The 15758-nt window shown below is 40.5% G+C and overlaps 1 protein-coding gene across 3 annotated transcripts; it reads right to left on the bottom strand.

Moving 5' to 3' along the window:
• Window positions 1-1191: 1191 nt before the first annotated feature.
• Window positions 1192-15518, bottom strand: tmem192 (transmembrane protein 192). Of its 3 annotated transcripts, none has more exons than XM_086032738.1 (6): window positions 15374-15518; window positions 12542-12694; window positions 10145-10406; window positions 9945-10067; window positions 2465-2564; window positions 1192-2161 (listed from the first exon to the last, which is right to left on the bottom strand). In XM_086032738.1, exons 1-6 carry the CDS (start codon window positions 15398-15400, stop codon window positions 2047-2049), a joined length of 780 nt encoding a protein of 259 aa, XP_085888864.1. In that variant the 5' UTR covers window positions 15401-15518; the 3' UTR covers window positions 1192-2046. The 3 variants fall into 3 exon arrangements, with proteins under 3 accessions (XP_085888864.1, XP_085888865.1, XP_085888866.1); XM_086032739.1 differs by having other exon boundaries at window positions 12542-12691; window positions 15374-15509; XM_086032740.1 differs by lacking the exons at window positions 1192-2161; window positions 2465-2564 and adding an exon at window positions 5626-7899.
• Window positions 15519-15758: the final 240 nt, after the last annotated feature.

The raw sequence follows: 15758 nt of genomic DNA, 5'->3' as shown, positions 1-15758 counted from the left end.
TTTAATTAAGAACAAAATTCAAGTGTATTTTCTGTGTATGTGTCAGAAACAGATTTCCTAAAATCATTCAGCCCTGCTTCACAGTAACATGTATTACAATCAGAGCTGGGCATTTTACTAAAAATGTGCGGTCCGTTTAAGGCCTCCCGCCGTCCGTTTATCCGCGCATTTTGTCCGGCTGGACCAAATAGTAATCGCCTCTCCGTCAGTCCGTCAATCATTTTAAACACGCTTCCGTTGACCAACCCCAGTCCCCACACCACAAAACAGTCTGGCTTTACATTTTTCCTTGTCATTCATTGACATCAGGCAGGAGGAGTAGGGCCAAACGGCAAGCAAAAAAGAAAGAAAATGATCGAAATGGCTTACCCCTTCAAGTAGTGGCCGGCGAGGGATCGGCCGGATTGTCATCTGTAACACCATATGGCCCCCAATGAAATGTTTACTACATATGAAGGTAAAAGGCGTCACCTTGCTGGCGTTAAACTTGGACATCTGCACAAGTTGACCCATCATTCACATTTATCCTTCTGAGCTTTTGGCTTCGGGAAACAAAGAATACATCCTTCGTATGTGGACGGTCGTAGTGTCTGGAGTCGTTTCTGCAAGTTCGATAGAAGCAATGTTTACTCGGCATGTTTCTATCTGAGGTAAACGGGCAGAATACAAGCAGCACTAGCAGGAGTTGTCTGCACGCGCGCATCTACATTTGTCTACAGTCTATGTTATGACATCAGGCGGCACGCTATTATGACCCATTAACTGACCAAAAACATGCCTGATGTAAAACACACGGATCAAGCAGCAAACTTACCTGAGTCAAACGAAACAATAATAATCAATGTCAGGTTATAGACGATTACATAGACGGGCGAAAATCCACTTCCGCTTATGCTTAATCCGTCTTTTTTATTTCCCATTTATCGCCGGCAAAATGGGGGTCTTACTTAGGCGGATAGACGGACCGGTCTGTCGGCTAGGCGGAATGCCCAATTCTGATTACAATATAAACACGAGTTTAAAAATGATAATGAAAGTACTTTGAAATGAGTTGTAACCTTAGCTAATCTAAATAGATTTTTTTTAAACATTCTGTAATTTTGAGGAAATTATTTTACATACTTCGAGGGGTCAAATCAAAACTCTGCATTAATGAGTGCAAAATATAGCAAAAACACAAATAACTGCAGGTATAGTACTGTTAATATTTAATATACAAGACATAGAAGACCCCCAACTAAACTATTCACAGGGGCATAGGGACCAACAAGCAAAAATCCACAAATAATTGACATTCAATATAACCACCATAAAAAAATACACACACATAAACATACATTCAGGATATATTTTCCAAAGTTTGAAATAAATCACAAATAAGCAGTGGATCATGTATAAAAAAAAAAAAAATAAATAAAAAATACGATCTGGAAAATTACTGCGAAAAACAGGAAATAGGTGCCCCCACACCCCAAAAGAAAAAAAAAAATCAATACCGAACAGCGAGTGTGGGAGGGTTTGCTCCGCTGTCCAGGCTAAACAGTCACATAACCTGCAGGGCTAAGAGTCACATGGTCAAAGGAGTTGTAAAAAATATAGACACACACACACACACAAAAAAAAAATACTCTGGCTGGGGTGCTCAAGCTCTTAAAAGAAAAAAAAACAATCAGGTGGCACTGCTGTATACAAAAACAGAGCAATTGTAAACATTTATTACCATTTTAAGCACGCAATATACAATAAAGTCAACCTTGGCTACGACTTCAGTATTTCCAGTTTTATTCAAAGTCTCCTTCAAAAAGGCAGAGTAGCAGCTTTCCTGTGACGCTCGGTGATAAACTAACACACCTGTGACCCGACCCGCGACGCCTCTTTAAACGTTGGCCACTTTCAGTGAAGCTATCCCTCCACCACCGGCACCAAGTCACCCTATCCGCCGTCTGTTTCAGGTGAGAGGCGAGTTGAGTACGATTCTGACCTGAATCCACTCTTACTGAAGTGGACCGCGTGCTTGGTGAGGGTCCAGAATGCTGAAGTTGCATTTCAGTGCTGAGCAGTGAGGTTGAGCAGCCTCCTGCTCAGCAAGCTGTTGTGCTGCTTCAGGTACTCGATCAGATCCGCTTGCTTCTCCACCACCTCCTCCAGACCGGAACCGTCCCTGAAATGCACACAGACTAGGAACTTAATACCACAACTAGGACCTTTTATCACAATTGCACAGAAAATTCAGGGAAATTTACATTTCTTTGTAGTTGTTACTCCTTGAACTAAAACTGTTCATATCAGATAGATAAAAGAACCAAGTCTTGCTTGCTGTGTGCAATCACATGCTCGGGGGAGGCCAGCTTTTAACATTGTTAGCTGCACTGTTAACTTCTGTGTAAACGAGCATAGCGGAGACAGCTTTTACAGTGTCAATAATGTTGTGTGTGCATGTGTGTGTGCATGTGTGTGGCCCTACCTGAATCCCGTCTCCATGGGCAGGCTAGCGAAGTTGTGCGAATGTTCTTCCAGGCTGACGTCGGGCGCCGCTCGCGCCATGTTGAATTTCATTACTTTGACTAGGGGGAGGCAAAAGCAGAGGACGTTTTGTCACCGGAGACCTGTTGTCAGAGGCGGGAGCAAAGTCCCAAGTTACTGTGGCAAGAATCAAGCTAGTCATAAGTCAAACAATCTTGCTCAGTCACAACATAACAGTGGTGGCTTGCGATACTATTTAATGCTGCAATCCAATTCATTGTGCTGCTCCTTCTGGTGTGACTGCCTTGGCCGCTAGGAGGCAGTGTAGTACTGTACATCAGGCAGACACAAATGAAGAAGAATAGACTTCTCAAATACTACTGTTGTAAGTAATTTGTAGAGGATAAAGAATATATGCCTGTGAGTATTGTTAATTATGCGTGTGCATGAGTTGATCCACCGACTTTGTTCAAACATCGGTTACTACTAAAACTGTGAGTAGAGATGCCAACGTTAGCATGTCAATGCTATTTCGCATTGTGTGTTAGCATCAAGCTAAGCGGCCTTTTCTCAAGAAAAGCAATGTGCTTGTTTAAAATACAAAAGGTGTAATTCTCTGTTTTATGTTTAGTTTGACAATGAAGCTCAACTAAAAGTAACATTAAACAGCTGGAGGCCTAACAATCAACGTCTTTTTTTTAATGGTCCCACACCAATCTCGGTATTGTCTACTAATTTATTGTCTTCTCAATTAAATGCATAATCGACATGAAGCTTAGTTCATGTCTGACCAGCTATAGGTGAACTAAAAAGTTAAATGAATGTATTTTACTCATTTCCGTGGGTTTTTATCGTGACTAATAAAGTTGGCACACTATCTTGGAAGATTTTTAAATGCAAACAGGCAAAACTTGTCAGGTTATGTACTGTAGTTCAAGTCTAAACTGACTCGAGTCAAGTCACATGACTAGCAAGTCAAAGTCAGGTCGAGTCTTTCCTAAGTTTTAGCCAAGCAAGTCCCAATCCTACTATCGTCCTGTGCATTTAGTCACAAGACACAAAGACGTAGCCTAAGAGTGAGAGTATCCTAGCCGCCGTAACGAGGAAGGTGGGAAAGTGCACAGCCAGTGCTTTTTTTCTCTTCGCTTTTACAGGCTTCCATTCCCTGGCCGCCTTCTAAACACACACACGGGCCGTTATAACCCGCACTTAGCTCTTATGGGCCGCCATATCCTGCACTTAGAGCTCCAATTCTCACGCCCTAAACATACACCTTTACTCGGGGGGGATATGGGCCCGTCGGCGAGGTGTGGAGCATAGAGGTGGTCGCCGCAGGATGAGGGTTATTGGGTTACAGTGAGCAGTACATCTTTAAATTCCCTGTAAAGTGAAGATAAATGTAAATTTGACACACCACAGAGAAGAGTGCTGTTAAAGCGGAAGTCAACGCAAACATATTTTTTTCAAGAATATGTTTTGTGCAAGCCCACTAGTTGAAACAGGGCGTTCTGATAAATATTGCCTTTGTGGAATAAGTGTTAATCCACTCGTTTTTAGCCATCTCTGGAGGCGGCCATTTTGTCTTGTGTCGACTGAAAATGACATCACAACTGCTCACAATGACCAATCACGGCTCAGATTCAGAGAACAGGTCAGCTGTGATTGGTCGTTGTAAGCAGTTGTGATGTCATTTTCAGTCGACAGAAGACAAAATGGCCACCCCCGGAGATGGCTAAAAGCAAGTGCATTTTGCTACTTAACTTGTATTCCACAAACGCAAAATTAATCAGAATGCCCTGTTTCAACTAGTGGGCCTGCTGGGAACATATTCTTGAAAAAAATATGCTTGGGTTGACTTCCACTTTAACAACCCTTTCAAATGTGAATAAAAAATTGCCACGCATATAAAACAAGGCTTCAAAATTTGGAAAATCAGCTACTGTTCTCCGTTTTCAAACGCTGTCCATAAATGCGCTGAAAGCAAGACCGCTTAACTGTCAACTGTTAATCAAACGCCACCCATCTTTTTAAAGCCGATACATCCCTACATGTTCAAGCTGCTGAAATGTCGGCTTAAAGCCTCTCGTGGCTGTAATACACCGCACCGGGACATCACATGGCTTTGAATGCCACGACAACCGGGACTAGCCACCAGGTAGTAGCTTGTGGGCTAACTAGGCTCCTCATTTTATTTCAAGATAAATGAAGATTTCCTGCTAATTATATACTCACAATGCTTTGCGTTTCATCACATTACTGTTCGTACATCCCTCACTATGCTAGCTTGTGCCAGGGAACGGTGTGCTAACTAGCCTTGCATGAACTGATTATGCCTGCTCGGATGAGAGGCAAAACTTCTTCTAAGACAACCTGGGAATGGTCCAGTTTGTGATTAATTTGATGCCCTGGATGAATGAGAATGTTCACAGCCATATCACTGAGCTGTTCTGTAAATTGTGGCACTCAGGGAAGATGCATTTTCGGGTGTAGACCGAGTAAGCTAGCTAAATGCGTTTACCGCTACATCTCCACAACTGAGTAATATATAACATAGTTGTCAGTTTTTGCACAATTATCTTCAAGCACGTAGAATCTAATTAAAAACAAATGTCTGAATGGAATTCATTTTACATGATTTTAAATTTGAGAACGAGCGGGAGCGGGCTAAGATGACGGCGGCGGCGCGAGTGTCATTGGGGGTAGTGGGCCTAGTATTGATAAGACTGGAGCATCATTAGCCAGAGGAAATTGTCAAGGAGATTCTAAAGAGAGCAACCTTTGCTTTGCCGACACACAATCCAAAGAAATACGAAGCATTCCTGCATAATGAGGCCCTAAATACGCGTGTGTGTGTGTATAAATACAAGTGGTATGTGAGAAGCATTTAACTGAGCGCAACACAATAGTTTGATGCTGCTTGCATTTTTTTGACTATTTGTGGAATGTCACACCTCCAGTAATATTACTATGCCAATAAATACAACATTCTAAAATTAATTTCATGTATTTGTACTATTCTATGAGTTGGTTTTGCCAATAAAGTAAGAATAGGTTGAGGCATTACATGCAACAACTATACAATGACCAACAATACTACACATGCTTCATTTCCAACATGTTCTGTATGTAAGCAGTATTGTCACTGATTATTGTTGCTTTTGCTTTTTCATACATTCACATCCCATTTGCATAGTATAGTATATTATGCATTTTGTCAATTAATTGCTGTCCATTTCATTTTCAACCACTGTTGATAGTGACACATGCAAGGATGTGGATGGGCAAGTACCGATATCAGGTATCGGTATCGGCTGATATCAGCCTTACTGTTTATGTAACGGGTACTTATAGAAGCTGGCGATACCGTGCAGATATTTAAGGCCAAAAAAAAAAAAAAAAAAAGACATTGAGGGTGGAGTGGAGCTCTCATTAGCGCTAACCTCTAATGGCAGCGGTTTCTTTGCTTCTTACAATGCTGTTGACTATTCATTCTCTGTTCACATTTACTTCATGCTAAAATATGACTGCAGTTTGTTGTAGAGGGGTATTTTGATGACATAATGCTGGAAAAAAAAAACAGTCAAACAGACAGGAGATGGCAGTGATGGATGGACGAATGGATGGTTGAAAGGAGGTGCCGCATTTCGCACCTCCTTGTCAGAGTCTCTCTCTCTCTCTCTCCTTCTCACTCACGAGTGCACAGACAAGACGGACAGTGCTCAGTCCGTGCCCGGGTCAGAGATCTGATGGGCAGCAATCAGTTGTGGAGGAGCGTGTGCATTTCAAGGTGATTATGGCGAGGCAGCCAAGATGCTAAAGGCGAATGCCGCCTCATGCCGGAGGCACCCTGCAAGCGGGTCTGTGGCAGACGGTCTATTTAGCATCCCACTAAATGATGCAAGAAGCATTTTAAGTGAAGGAGATGACAGTAGTTTCGAGAATTTCAGGTTGAAGTCCGATTCTTTTTTTTTTTTTTTTTCAACCCCTTAAAACAGTTTCACATCTTGAGTAAGCAGGCCCACTAGTTGAAACACGGCATTCTGATTAATATTGCATTTGTGTCCGGTCGACATCGTGGAAATTGTAAACACTCAACTTACGCACCCAGCCATACACAAACCTGTCATATGCCTCCATACTTTTATAATTCTGGAAATCCTTCAATTCACAGAATTGGCTTGGGTGGAAAAGAGACCAGCATACGTGTTCGCACGGAAAAGGGAGAGTGGCCATTCAAAATGGACTATAGCATGGGATCGTATGGGATCGTGGGACATACCTAAAAACTCTACATTTATGGACCTGGCTGGACATGTGTAAAGCAGAACAGACTCCACATCTTGATAGTACTCTCAGTTTTGGGCATTTTCCTCTACCAAGAAGTAAACACTTAAGACTGCTACTTTGGCTTTTTGCACACGCCACCAACTGTCAGCCAGGACAGAGACATGCATTGCTTCCCCGCTGCCTTTTTCTTTTGACTTTCATCATCTGTACTGTTTGACTGAATGGACTGCTGATTGGAAGACGTAGACTGGTACGTTAGCCGCTAACATTCATGTCAGCTAACGTAGCAGTCTACTGCTTCACTCGGCGCTCCTTGTCAAACAACGCAAACGGAAAAATTCGAGGCTAACGTGAGCAGTTCGTGCCGCTCGTCATGAAGTTGCGATGATGTAGACTGCTACGTTAGCCAAGCTTGGGCTAGCCTCCAACTGGCACACAGAGGTCCGCCTTAATGTGTGTGTGTTGCATGGCATAGCCGCCGCGTGCCCTGTAGTGCTTTTGCAGCGAAGGCCCATGAGCGGGCGAGCCTTTGAAGGCCGAGGAGTGCCTTTGATGTGCGTGAAGCGCGTGGGCCGCATTCATGTTCAAATGAGAGGCCAGAAACATACAGCAGAGACCTCAAACACACACACAAACTCACAGAAACACTCCCACTCACAAGCGAGCACGCACTTCAAAGAGAAGTAGAACGAGGCTTTCCTGTATGGACTTCATGGCTGCGGGCTCTCTCGATCTTTGGCTCCTCAAGAGAACTACCCCCAATGAACCTATCATCTGTCACCTTCACTGCCCGTGTGTCTGTACTCACAATAACGTTAGAGATGCTAAAATTTCCTGACGACCCTAAAAAGCAATCCAACTTTTAAATTAAGGTGAATTTAATTGACCTTTTCCAAACTTGTCTACCTGTTCAATGTTTCAGGATTTCTTTGCCCAGTTTTCTGTTCTTTCACCTTTCTGTGTCTCCGCTGCAACCTTCTGATGTCACTGATACACGGATGAACAAAAATGTATATTTAAATGCAGTTCATGTTTTGACATAAAATGACACCTAACAAATGATAAACACCACCAAGGCTAGGAGTCAAATGTTCTCAGAGGGAAGTAGCCACTGTGTCATCACCAGGTTGCAACGGAGAAACAGAGAGACTGGAAGAGTCACAAAAAGGCATACATTTCCAGTCATTAAATAATCCATTCCACCGCCACATAAAACATCCAATATGTTCCCCTGCACGGCTCTATAATAACGCTAGTATAGTAATGGTGTGTGTAAGTGTGTATAAGTGTGTGACTTTTTTTTCCGCTTGGCTCTGCGTCGCAGCTCACTACACTGATCCAAGCTGGAATGTTGCACAGACTGACCTCCATCACAAACACTGTAAACACCGGGACAATGTGTGTGTGTGTGTGTGTGTGTGTGTGTGTGTGTGTGTGTGCAGGCGGAGCAGCCGAGGGCTAACCAGCCTGTGGCTAGGCTAAACACTAATACCTTATCTTCACCTGCATGTGTTTGTGTGTGTGTGTGTGAAGGGGGGTGGGGGGTATCTGCCCATCTGTGCCCCTTGGCAGCCCAAATACCCCTTTAATATGGATTTCCTTTCAATACAACTATCTAGTTGATCAATATCCTATCAGGCACTCAGTAACTGCAGTCTTCCTTCACACACACACGAAGTCTTTAGAAAACATCTATAATTTTGTCATTGTAATTTGATTTAATTTTTTTTCCCTTTCTCCCCAAACATTTTTGGTGTTTGGTGCTGGAATGGATCAATGTCATTTACATTCACTTGAATAGGGGAAGATGAAAAAAAGGAGTTCATTGGCAAACGTGTCATTAATTCTGATTTCCTCTAAAAATGACACATTTCATTGTTGAAAGGCATCATTCCAAATGAGTCATTACGGTTCAAAATTACAGTTTGTCTATGCAAGAAGTGACGATTTCCATGTGGCTACAGTGTTCCTGATCTTACCGAGGAAGTGCATGGGACAATGGATGGGACCTCATATAACACTCAGAAGGGTGTGTAAGTGTGTGTGTGTGTGTGTAAGATCCAAAGTGAAAAATCAGCAGATCTGTTGCAGGATGGAGGGAGGGTCGGAAGACTGAGCAGAATGCTTGATTGTCATGCTGTTGGGTTTGAAAAGGGCAGGGCGGCTATTGTCATGCCAATGCCCTCTCAAATTGTGTGGGGGTGGTGTGTGTATGTGTGTGTGTGTGTGTTAGTGAGCAATGAAATCTGTGTGTGTCTTTCTCCAAGTACTGCTTATGAAATCTCATAATTTTGCCACAAAATTACATCTATTTTAAACCACAAAGGTGTCTGCTACATAAAAATAATAATAATAATAATAATAATAAAACACAAATGTTTCATTGCAAACAGAAGATATGGTTTTCCCCCTAAAATACAGGAATCAGTAAATTCAAGAATGCTGAGTGGGGGTTCACTGTAGCGCCAACTTTTTAGGGTTTTATGAGTCACAAAAATTACAAAAATTTCTTATGACTCCAAATGTTGTTTTTTTTAATCACAAAAGCATGTTTTCCAAATGTTTTTGTTTTTTTAATCTCCAAATTTTGAGTTTGGGTGTTTTTAACCATAAAAAGTTGAGTTTTATGAGCACAAAAAACACACAATCCTAAAGTTTTTGACTTTTTCTTCATCATAAAAACGGCATCAAAACATTTTGTGTTGTTCAAAGCACATATTTTGAAATGGGTTTTTTTTACAACAAAAAGCATTCAACAAAATGCAATTTTTTAAAAAAAATCTCAAAAACCTGGCATCTCTAATTTTAGAGTGTTTTTTTTAATAAATCAAATAGAGTGGACCCCCTCTAATTTGTGTGGTACAGCATTCATGGATTCACCAAGTTGCAGATTTTTGGCGGAACCTCAAAGTTGTTCGCAGAATTTCTTATGCAACATCTTTTTTTTTTAAATATACATATTTTGCACATTTATTCTTTGAAAATAAAAAAACGTAAAAGTTTCATGGCCATTAAAATAAGCATCAATCATTTGTGGATTTTCACTATTTGTGGTCTGGCAAGGTCCCCATCCCCCACGAATAGTGGACTCCACTCACTTTACCTCCAAATTGTGGTTGTTTTGATCACAAACCCAAACTTGTTTTGCTGTCTTTAACCAGACAAAGCATGTCTCTTCACTAATAAATGTTTACCTGTATAATAGATGAGGCAGGGCAACGCCAAAAGTAGTTCCAAGGCCAACACACTGATCAGCAAGTAGATGCGCACAGCAACTGACAACTGTGCTGCCATGATGACCAACAGCATCGCGTTCCCTGTGTGCATACGATACCACACTTTGCGCATCATGCTCGCCCCCTAGCGTCTACAACGTGACATTGCAGGCTTCTACCTGTTGAGTACATGATGAGAGGCAGCTGCTTGAGCGTGCTGGTGCTTCGGTAAAAGTTCAGGTAGCCTCTGCTGCGGACCCGGCTGTGGTGGTAGCGGGCACAATAGGTGAACACCAGAGCCAGCACCCACAGGACCGCTTTGCCAAAGATCACCAGGCTGTCACCCTGCACATGCTCCAGGATGTTGGTGCACACCTCCTCCTGGCCGAGCTTTAACACGCACAGCACGGCCACGCACACGGACAGAACCACATACACCATCTGGAAGACGCAGGAGACATGAATTCAAATGACTATGAGCAGTTCTAGCCTGCCCCCAAAACAACAACAAAAGTGTTTGTGACTTTTTCTAAAAATAAGAAAAATATCACTTTAAAGTATTGTTCTTTATAGAAACATACAGTGATAACATGATTTAAATGGAATGTAAAAACAAAAAAAGTTAACCCAATGAAACTCAATTGGCATTGAGTGGCTAATTTTCGGGCCCTGGCCATCAGGGGGCAGTATAGCAATAGAATCCAGTGGTACCTCTACTTACGAAATTAATTGGTTCTGGAGAACATTTCTTAAAGTAGAAGTCAACGCAAACATATTTTTTTCAAGAACATGTTTTATGCAAGCCCACTAGTTGAAACAGGGCATTCTGATAAATATTGCGTTTGTGGAATAAGTGTTAATCCACTCATTTTAGCCATCTCTGGGGGCGGCCATTTTGTCTTGTGTCGACTGAAAATGACATCACAACTGCTCACAATGACCAATCACGGCTCAGATTCAGAGAACAGGTCAGCTGTGATTGGTTGTTGTAAGCAGTTGTGATGTCATTTTCAGTCGACAGAAGACAAAATGGCCACCCCCAAAGATGGCTAAAAACAAGTGCATTTTGCTACTTAACCTATATTCCACATACGCAAAATTAATTAGAATGCTGTGTTTCAACTAGTGGGCCTGCTGGGAACATATTCTTGAAAAAAATATGTAAACTATATAAAAGTAGAGATGCAATTTCCATGTAAATGCCCTAATCCGTTCCAAGCCCCCCCAATATTCAGACATAAATGTTTTGTAAAGCATAAAAATGCATCAAAACATGTAACAAATGCATGTTACAATTAGATTATTGCGCAATAAATTAGAGTTATGCATAATGTAAAAAACAAAGAATGGAGTAAAGAATAAAAATGATGGTCGTTTACCTTTTAATTGCTGTCCTCATTGTCTTTTACCCTCTTTGGTTCATGTTCTCTCTCTTAAGTGGTTTTTGCCTGGCGTTTTGTAAAGAACTGATTCAACAACGTGGTGACTGTCAATACATTACGGTCATATTCTTTGGCGAGATCAACCAAACACATCCCCCTTTCATACTTTTCTATTATCTCTTGCTTTGTTTGTATGGACAAAAAAAAACGATTTTTTCTTTTCTCTAATTCACGTCAAACTATCGGAACACCTCATGGCCCGAGGGGCGAATGACGAGGACGCTGCATAGACATATCTATCACGTATATATCTATCTACCTGTTTATCTACACACATCGACACATACGGTAGAGGTCCCTCTTAGCCAATGGGATGCCAGGAAAATACTAGGTAATAGCCAATGGCAGAGGAGCTATGAGTATGTTGCGTTCAGGAAACTGGAGCTGCGAGTAGCATAATGTATTTTTTACCTTTCGTATACTGAAAATTTTTTCGTAACAAGAGGCAATATTTTCCTCTTGAGGCGTTTTGTAACTTGAAAATTTCGTATGAAGAGACATTCATAAGTAGAGGTACCACTGTACAGTACATACAGACCTACAGTGGCTACCCCAGTATTCTCATGGGGTTAGGGACCAGGCTTGCCTCAAATAGTATAAAATTACGTATAATTGATGGCCATTATGAAAATTCATTGGAAAAAAACAACTTTTTTAACGATTTTTTTTTTTTTTTTAATTCAATAAGCGAGGATAAACTGCCCAAAAATAGTTTGCCACATAAAATGTGGGTTTCCCCTCTCCTAAAGAAATATCAAAATATTTTAAATTAGTTTAAAACTAAAACAACAGCAAATAATAATGACTAATCATATTAGGACACAGAGGATAAAGAATACATCTGTGAGTGTTGTTGTATGCTCCGCCTGCATGCATTGCTACTGGACCATTTGTGTTCTAGTATGTTCTTAATTTTTTTTTTTTTTTTTTTTAACCTAGCTATGTTGTTTATGTGTTGGCATCAAGTTAAGGTACTTTGTTTTAGTTTTAGTTCGACAGTTAACTTTTCCATGGCTGCCAAACTACTGCTTTTTTGTGAGGTTCGGGTGAGGTTAACTAATTAATTCAAGCAAAAAATGTGTACTAATGTAACAGGATATTTCGACTTTGGAATGTGAGTGTTTCTGTCCATACCTGTATCAGAGACAGCAGGGCAGCGTAGTAGGTGGTGGGTACGCTGTGGAACTCTCTCCTGATGTTAGCGTGGAGGGCATCGGTTGAGATCAGCGGCCCATCCACCAGGGAATCCTCCTCACTGCGAGTCATGTCCACTAAAGACCCTACCTGCTACAAACGCAATAAAAGAATGACTTCACTTCTTCAACATTGGATTTCATATCACACAATATTACGCTACAGAATTGTGTTGATACCTAAAGCCAATTTACAGTTCTGTAAATACCCTATCCGAGGGCGAAAGGGACCTTGGCCTGCCGTGGGTTCATAAAAGTGTATAGATACCACAAGATGGCGACGAAGCACATACATAACATGTACACAATCAAACCTTGTAACATAAATGACTACATTTAATGGTTCAGTTATTCAACGCGAACAAACCACCCAAAAAAAATAAATAAAATACAATATCTCACCACATGGTGCCATGGTAATGCTTTTATTGCTTTGGGCTCGGGCGGGAAAAAAAGTCGATCAACTCTGTTGCGTTGACCACAAAAATTGTTTGAAACAAAAATGCATGCTTCTAAACTGTTCTTTATTAATTAAAACATAATATTTTTCAGCACCCGGAACCAATATTTGGCCATTTTCGTGTTTCTGGATGGACATTTGTAGCTGCAGATGCTAACTTCTGAAGGTCCCAACAGTTTTGTGTTCGCTTTAAACTGAAAATTCAAAAAAATATGTTTTTTTGTATTACTACAAAGCAGAGCTGATGGAGGTTGGAGACTTGAACACGGGTACTACTCTTTTTACTGTTACTCGAGTAATTGATGGAATAATCAATCGGATAATCAATTCATTTGTGACAGCCCTACATTGGCCTGAACGCAAAGAAACAAAACGCAAATACGATTTTCAGCGAAAAATGGACGAAAGGTCCCCCTGCAGAAAAGCTCGTACTCGTTGATAAAACAGGGGCTCGAAGTACGGTGTGGAAGTACTTGGGTTGAAACCGAGTGACAAAAGCGAAACACTGAACACAGAAGCACCGCAGTGCAAGGGGTGCGACAAAGTCTGCCTCATGAAGGGATGCAACACATCAAATTTATCCAAACGTTTGAAGGACAACCATGCAGATTTGTTCCGCGACTTATGTCAAGAACGACAGGTGATAATGTTGTTCACTACACTGTAAAGTCATTGAAATTAGTATAAAGCGCCTCCGAGCCAGTAGTAAACCTTCACTAGCTGACACACAGAGAGCTAAAACATGTCCAGGGGGTGAAATTAAGCTGTTTTATTAATAAATACATTTTTTTAAATGTAATGACATTCTTCAAATATTTAAATAACCAATTAAGGCATAAGGGCAGGGCGTTATAAATTAAATATTACCGTATATTGAAAGACATTTTTGTAAAACATTTCACATTAAACATTTTAGTCCACAATATCTAATCCTATCCTGGATGATATAATAAGTCTCAATTTATTTTTCTAATTATGTCCATTAAATGTTTCATGTATATTTTCAAAACACAAACCCTTTGAATAATAAGGGCAGGTAAAATAAAGCAATACAATTCAAATTAAAATGACCATGTTAATTAAAATACTGTACCTTCTCCCTCCACCAACAACAGAAGTCTAGTGCTACTGGCTCAGAGAGGGGAACACCACACACTCACAAGCAACCTACTCGCCCAGATGTCTTTCAACAGCATATGAAGTACCCAAAGGACAGTAAAGCCGCTAAATGGCTCAACAGGGCAGTTGCAGAGTTTATCTGTATGGACCAAGTGCCAATATATTCAGTAGAGAAAGCTATTAAAGTTATTGTTCCCAAAGTTTGTTTTAAAATAAAAAAGTATATGTTTGCAAAAAGTATAGAAAAGTATAGAAATATATATTGGTATCAGTTTTGAGACAGAAATGTGGTATCGTGACAACTCTAATGCCTATATTAAAATTGAAATCAGAAATATACTACAAAATATGATTCTAAAACATTAAATATCATTTCAAACACATTTTACATAACCTTTAAAATAAATGGCCTACAGATCTTTTTTTTTTTTTTTTTTTTAAGCATTGATGTACATGTGACAAAGACTCTCAAAACTTCCGTTAACAACCCAGACTACACTTAGCTCCTCCGTGACATATTCTGCAAAACTTGTCTCTCCGTGGAGATGGATCACTTCAACATACTTAAGACCAATCCTCATTTAAGATGGGTTTTGAAAGTATCTTGTGTCATCTTATAGAAAGAGCACAAAATGAGGTGATTTTTTTCAGCAAATAAAAAGAGGATAGATTAAATACGTAATTTCACAAATAGCGAACCGCGATTAGGCAGGGGATTACTGTACCGAAAACCTTGGCCCTTTTTGCCAGGGGCATCAGCAGGTCTGTAAACTCACTTGTAGTTTTTGTTTACACTGGCGTACAACTGTTTCGCCTCTTAAGTAGCTATAAACCAAGTATATTAGTTGGGTCTGTCAGGAGAGTTTATCAAATTTAACGGTCAGTAACTTGCACTGTTTAATTCTGTGAATTGCCAATTAAAAAAAATAGTGATTATCGTTTTAGTTATGTATCGTTATGCGGCAGCGTCGTTGCCATATCAAATTTAAAATGTGAGGTGTCAGTCTTACATGTAGCGAGGACATACTGACTCCAATTAACATAAAAAGACTATTTTTAAGCGAAACCGTTCTCATAACACAACATAAACCATGTTAGCTTATTTGGCTCATGCGCAACTACAAGCAAAGAGGCGAACAAGTGATAAAAAAACAAAACAACAGCACCATATATGTATATACATCGGGTACGTACAGCATAAAAGGGTCCCTCGGACTCCATTTAGTTTTAAAATATAACTTTTTTTCGAAGAAAGAACGACACATCACAGACTCTTAGCAAGTGGCAGAAAAAATGCTGAACGGTAGCGCCAATACAGGCCATACTATTTTGGTGCTTCCAACCTCCCGTACGAGAACGTCATAATCACATGACCAACAAGGCGAGAAAAAAAAAACTGTAAAAAACTCCGAGTGCTAACGTCAATTCTAGTCACGTCGTTCATGACAGAATTTAGCCACAATATACACATACATTATTTGCGACGGTTTGGGTCACTGTAAATATGCTTATGTTGAGTTTCAAACAAAGTAAAACCCAGTACCTACCAAAATACGACACTCGCCGATGTATGTCTGTC

This window comes from Filicampus tigris, chromosome 6, assembly GCF_054856515.1.
Source record: "Filicampus tigris isolate MCC_2025a chromosome 6, RoL_Ftig_1.0, whole genome shotgun sequence".
NCBI classification, from domain to species: domain Eukaryota; kingdom Metazoa; phylum Chordata; class Actinopteri; order Syngnathiformes; family Syngnathidae; genus Filicampus; species Filicampus tigris.
This window is presented reverse-complemented; position numbering and strand designations above follow the sequence as displayed.

Excerpts from the sequence above, each read along its gene's own strand:
- tmem192 (XM_086032738.1), bottom strand. The coding sequence starts at position 15,400 with ATGGAGTCCGAGGGACCCTTTTATGCT. Across the intron at positions 10,407-12,541 it reads CCCTGCTGTCTCTGATACAG|ATGGTGTATGTGGTTCTGTC; the intron begins GTATGGACAGAA and ends TGCGTCTTCCAG. Across the intron at positions 2,565-9,944 it reads CTGCCTCATCTATTATACAG|TCAAAGTAATGAAATTCAAC; the intron begins GTAAACATTTAT and ends GCCTCCCCCTAG.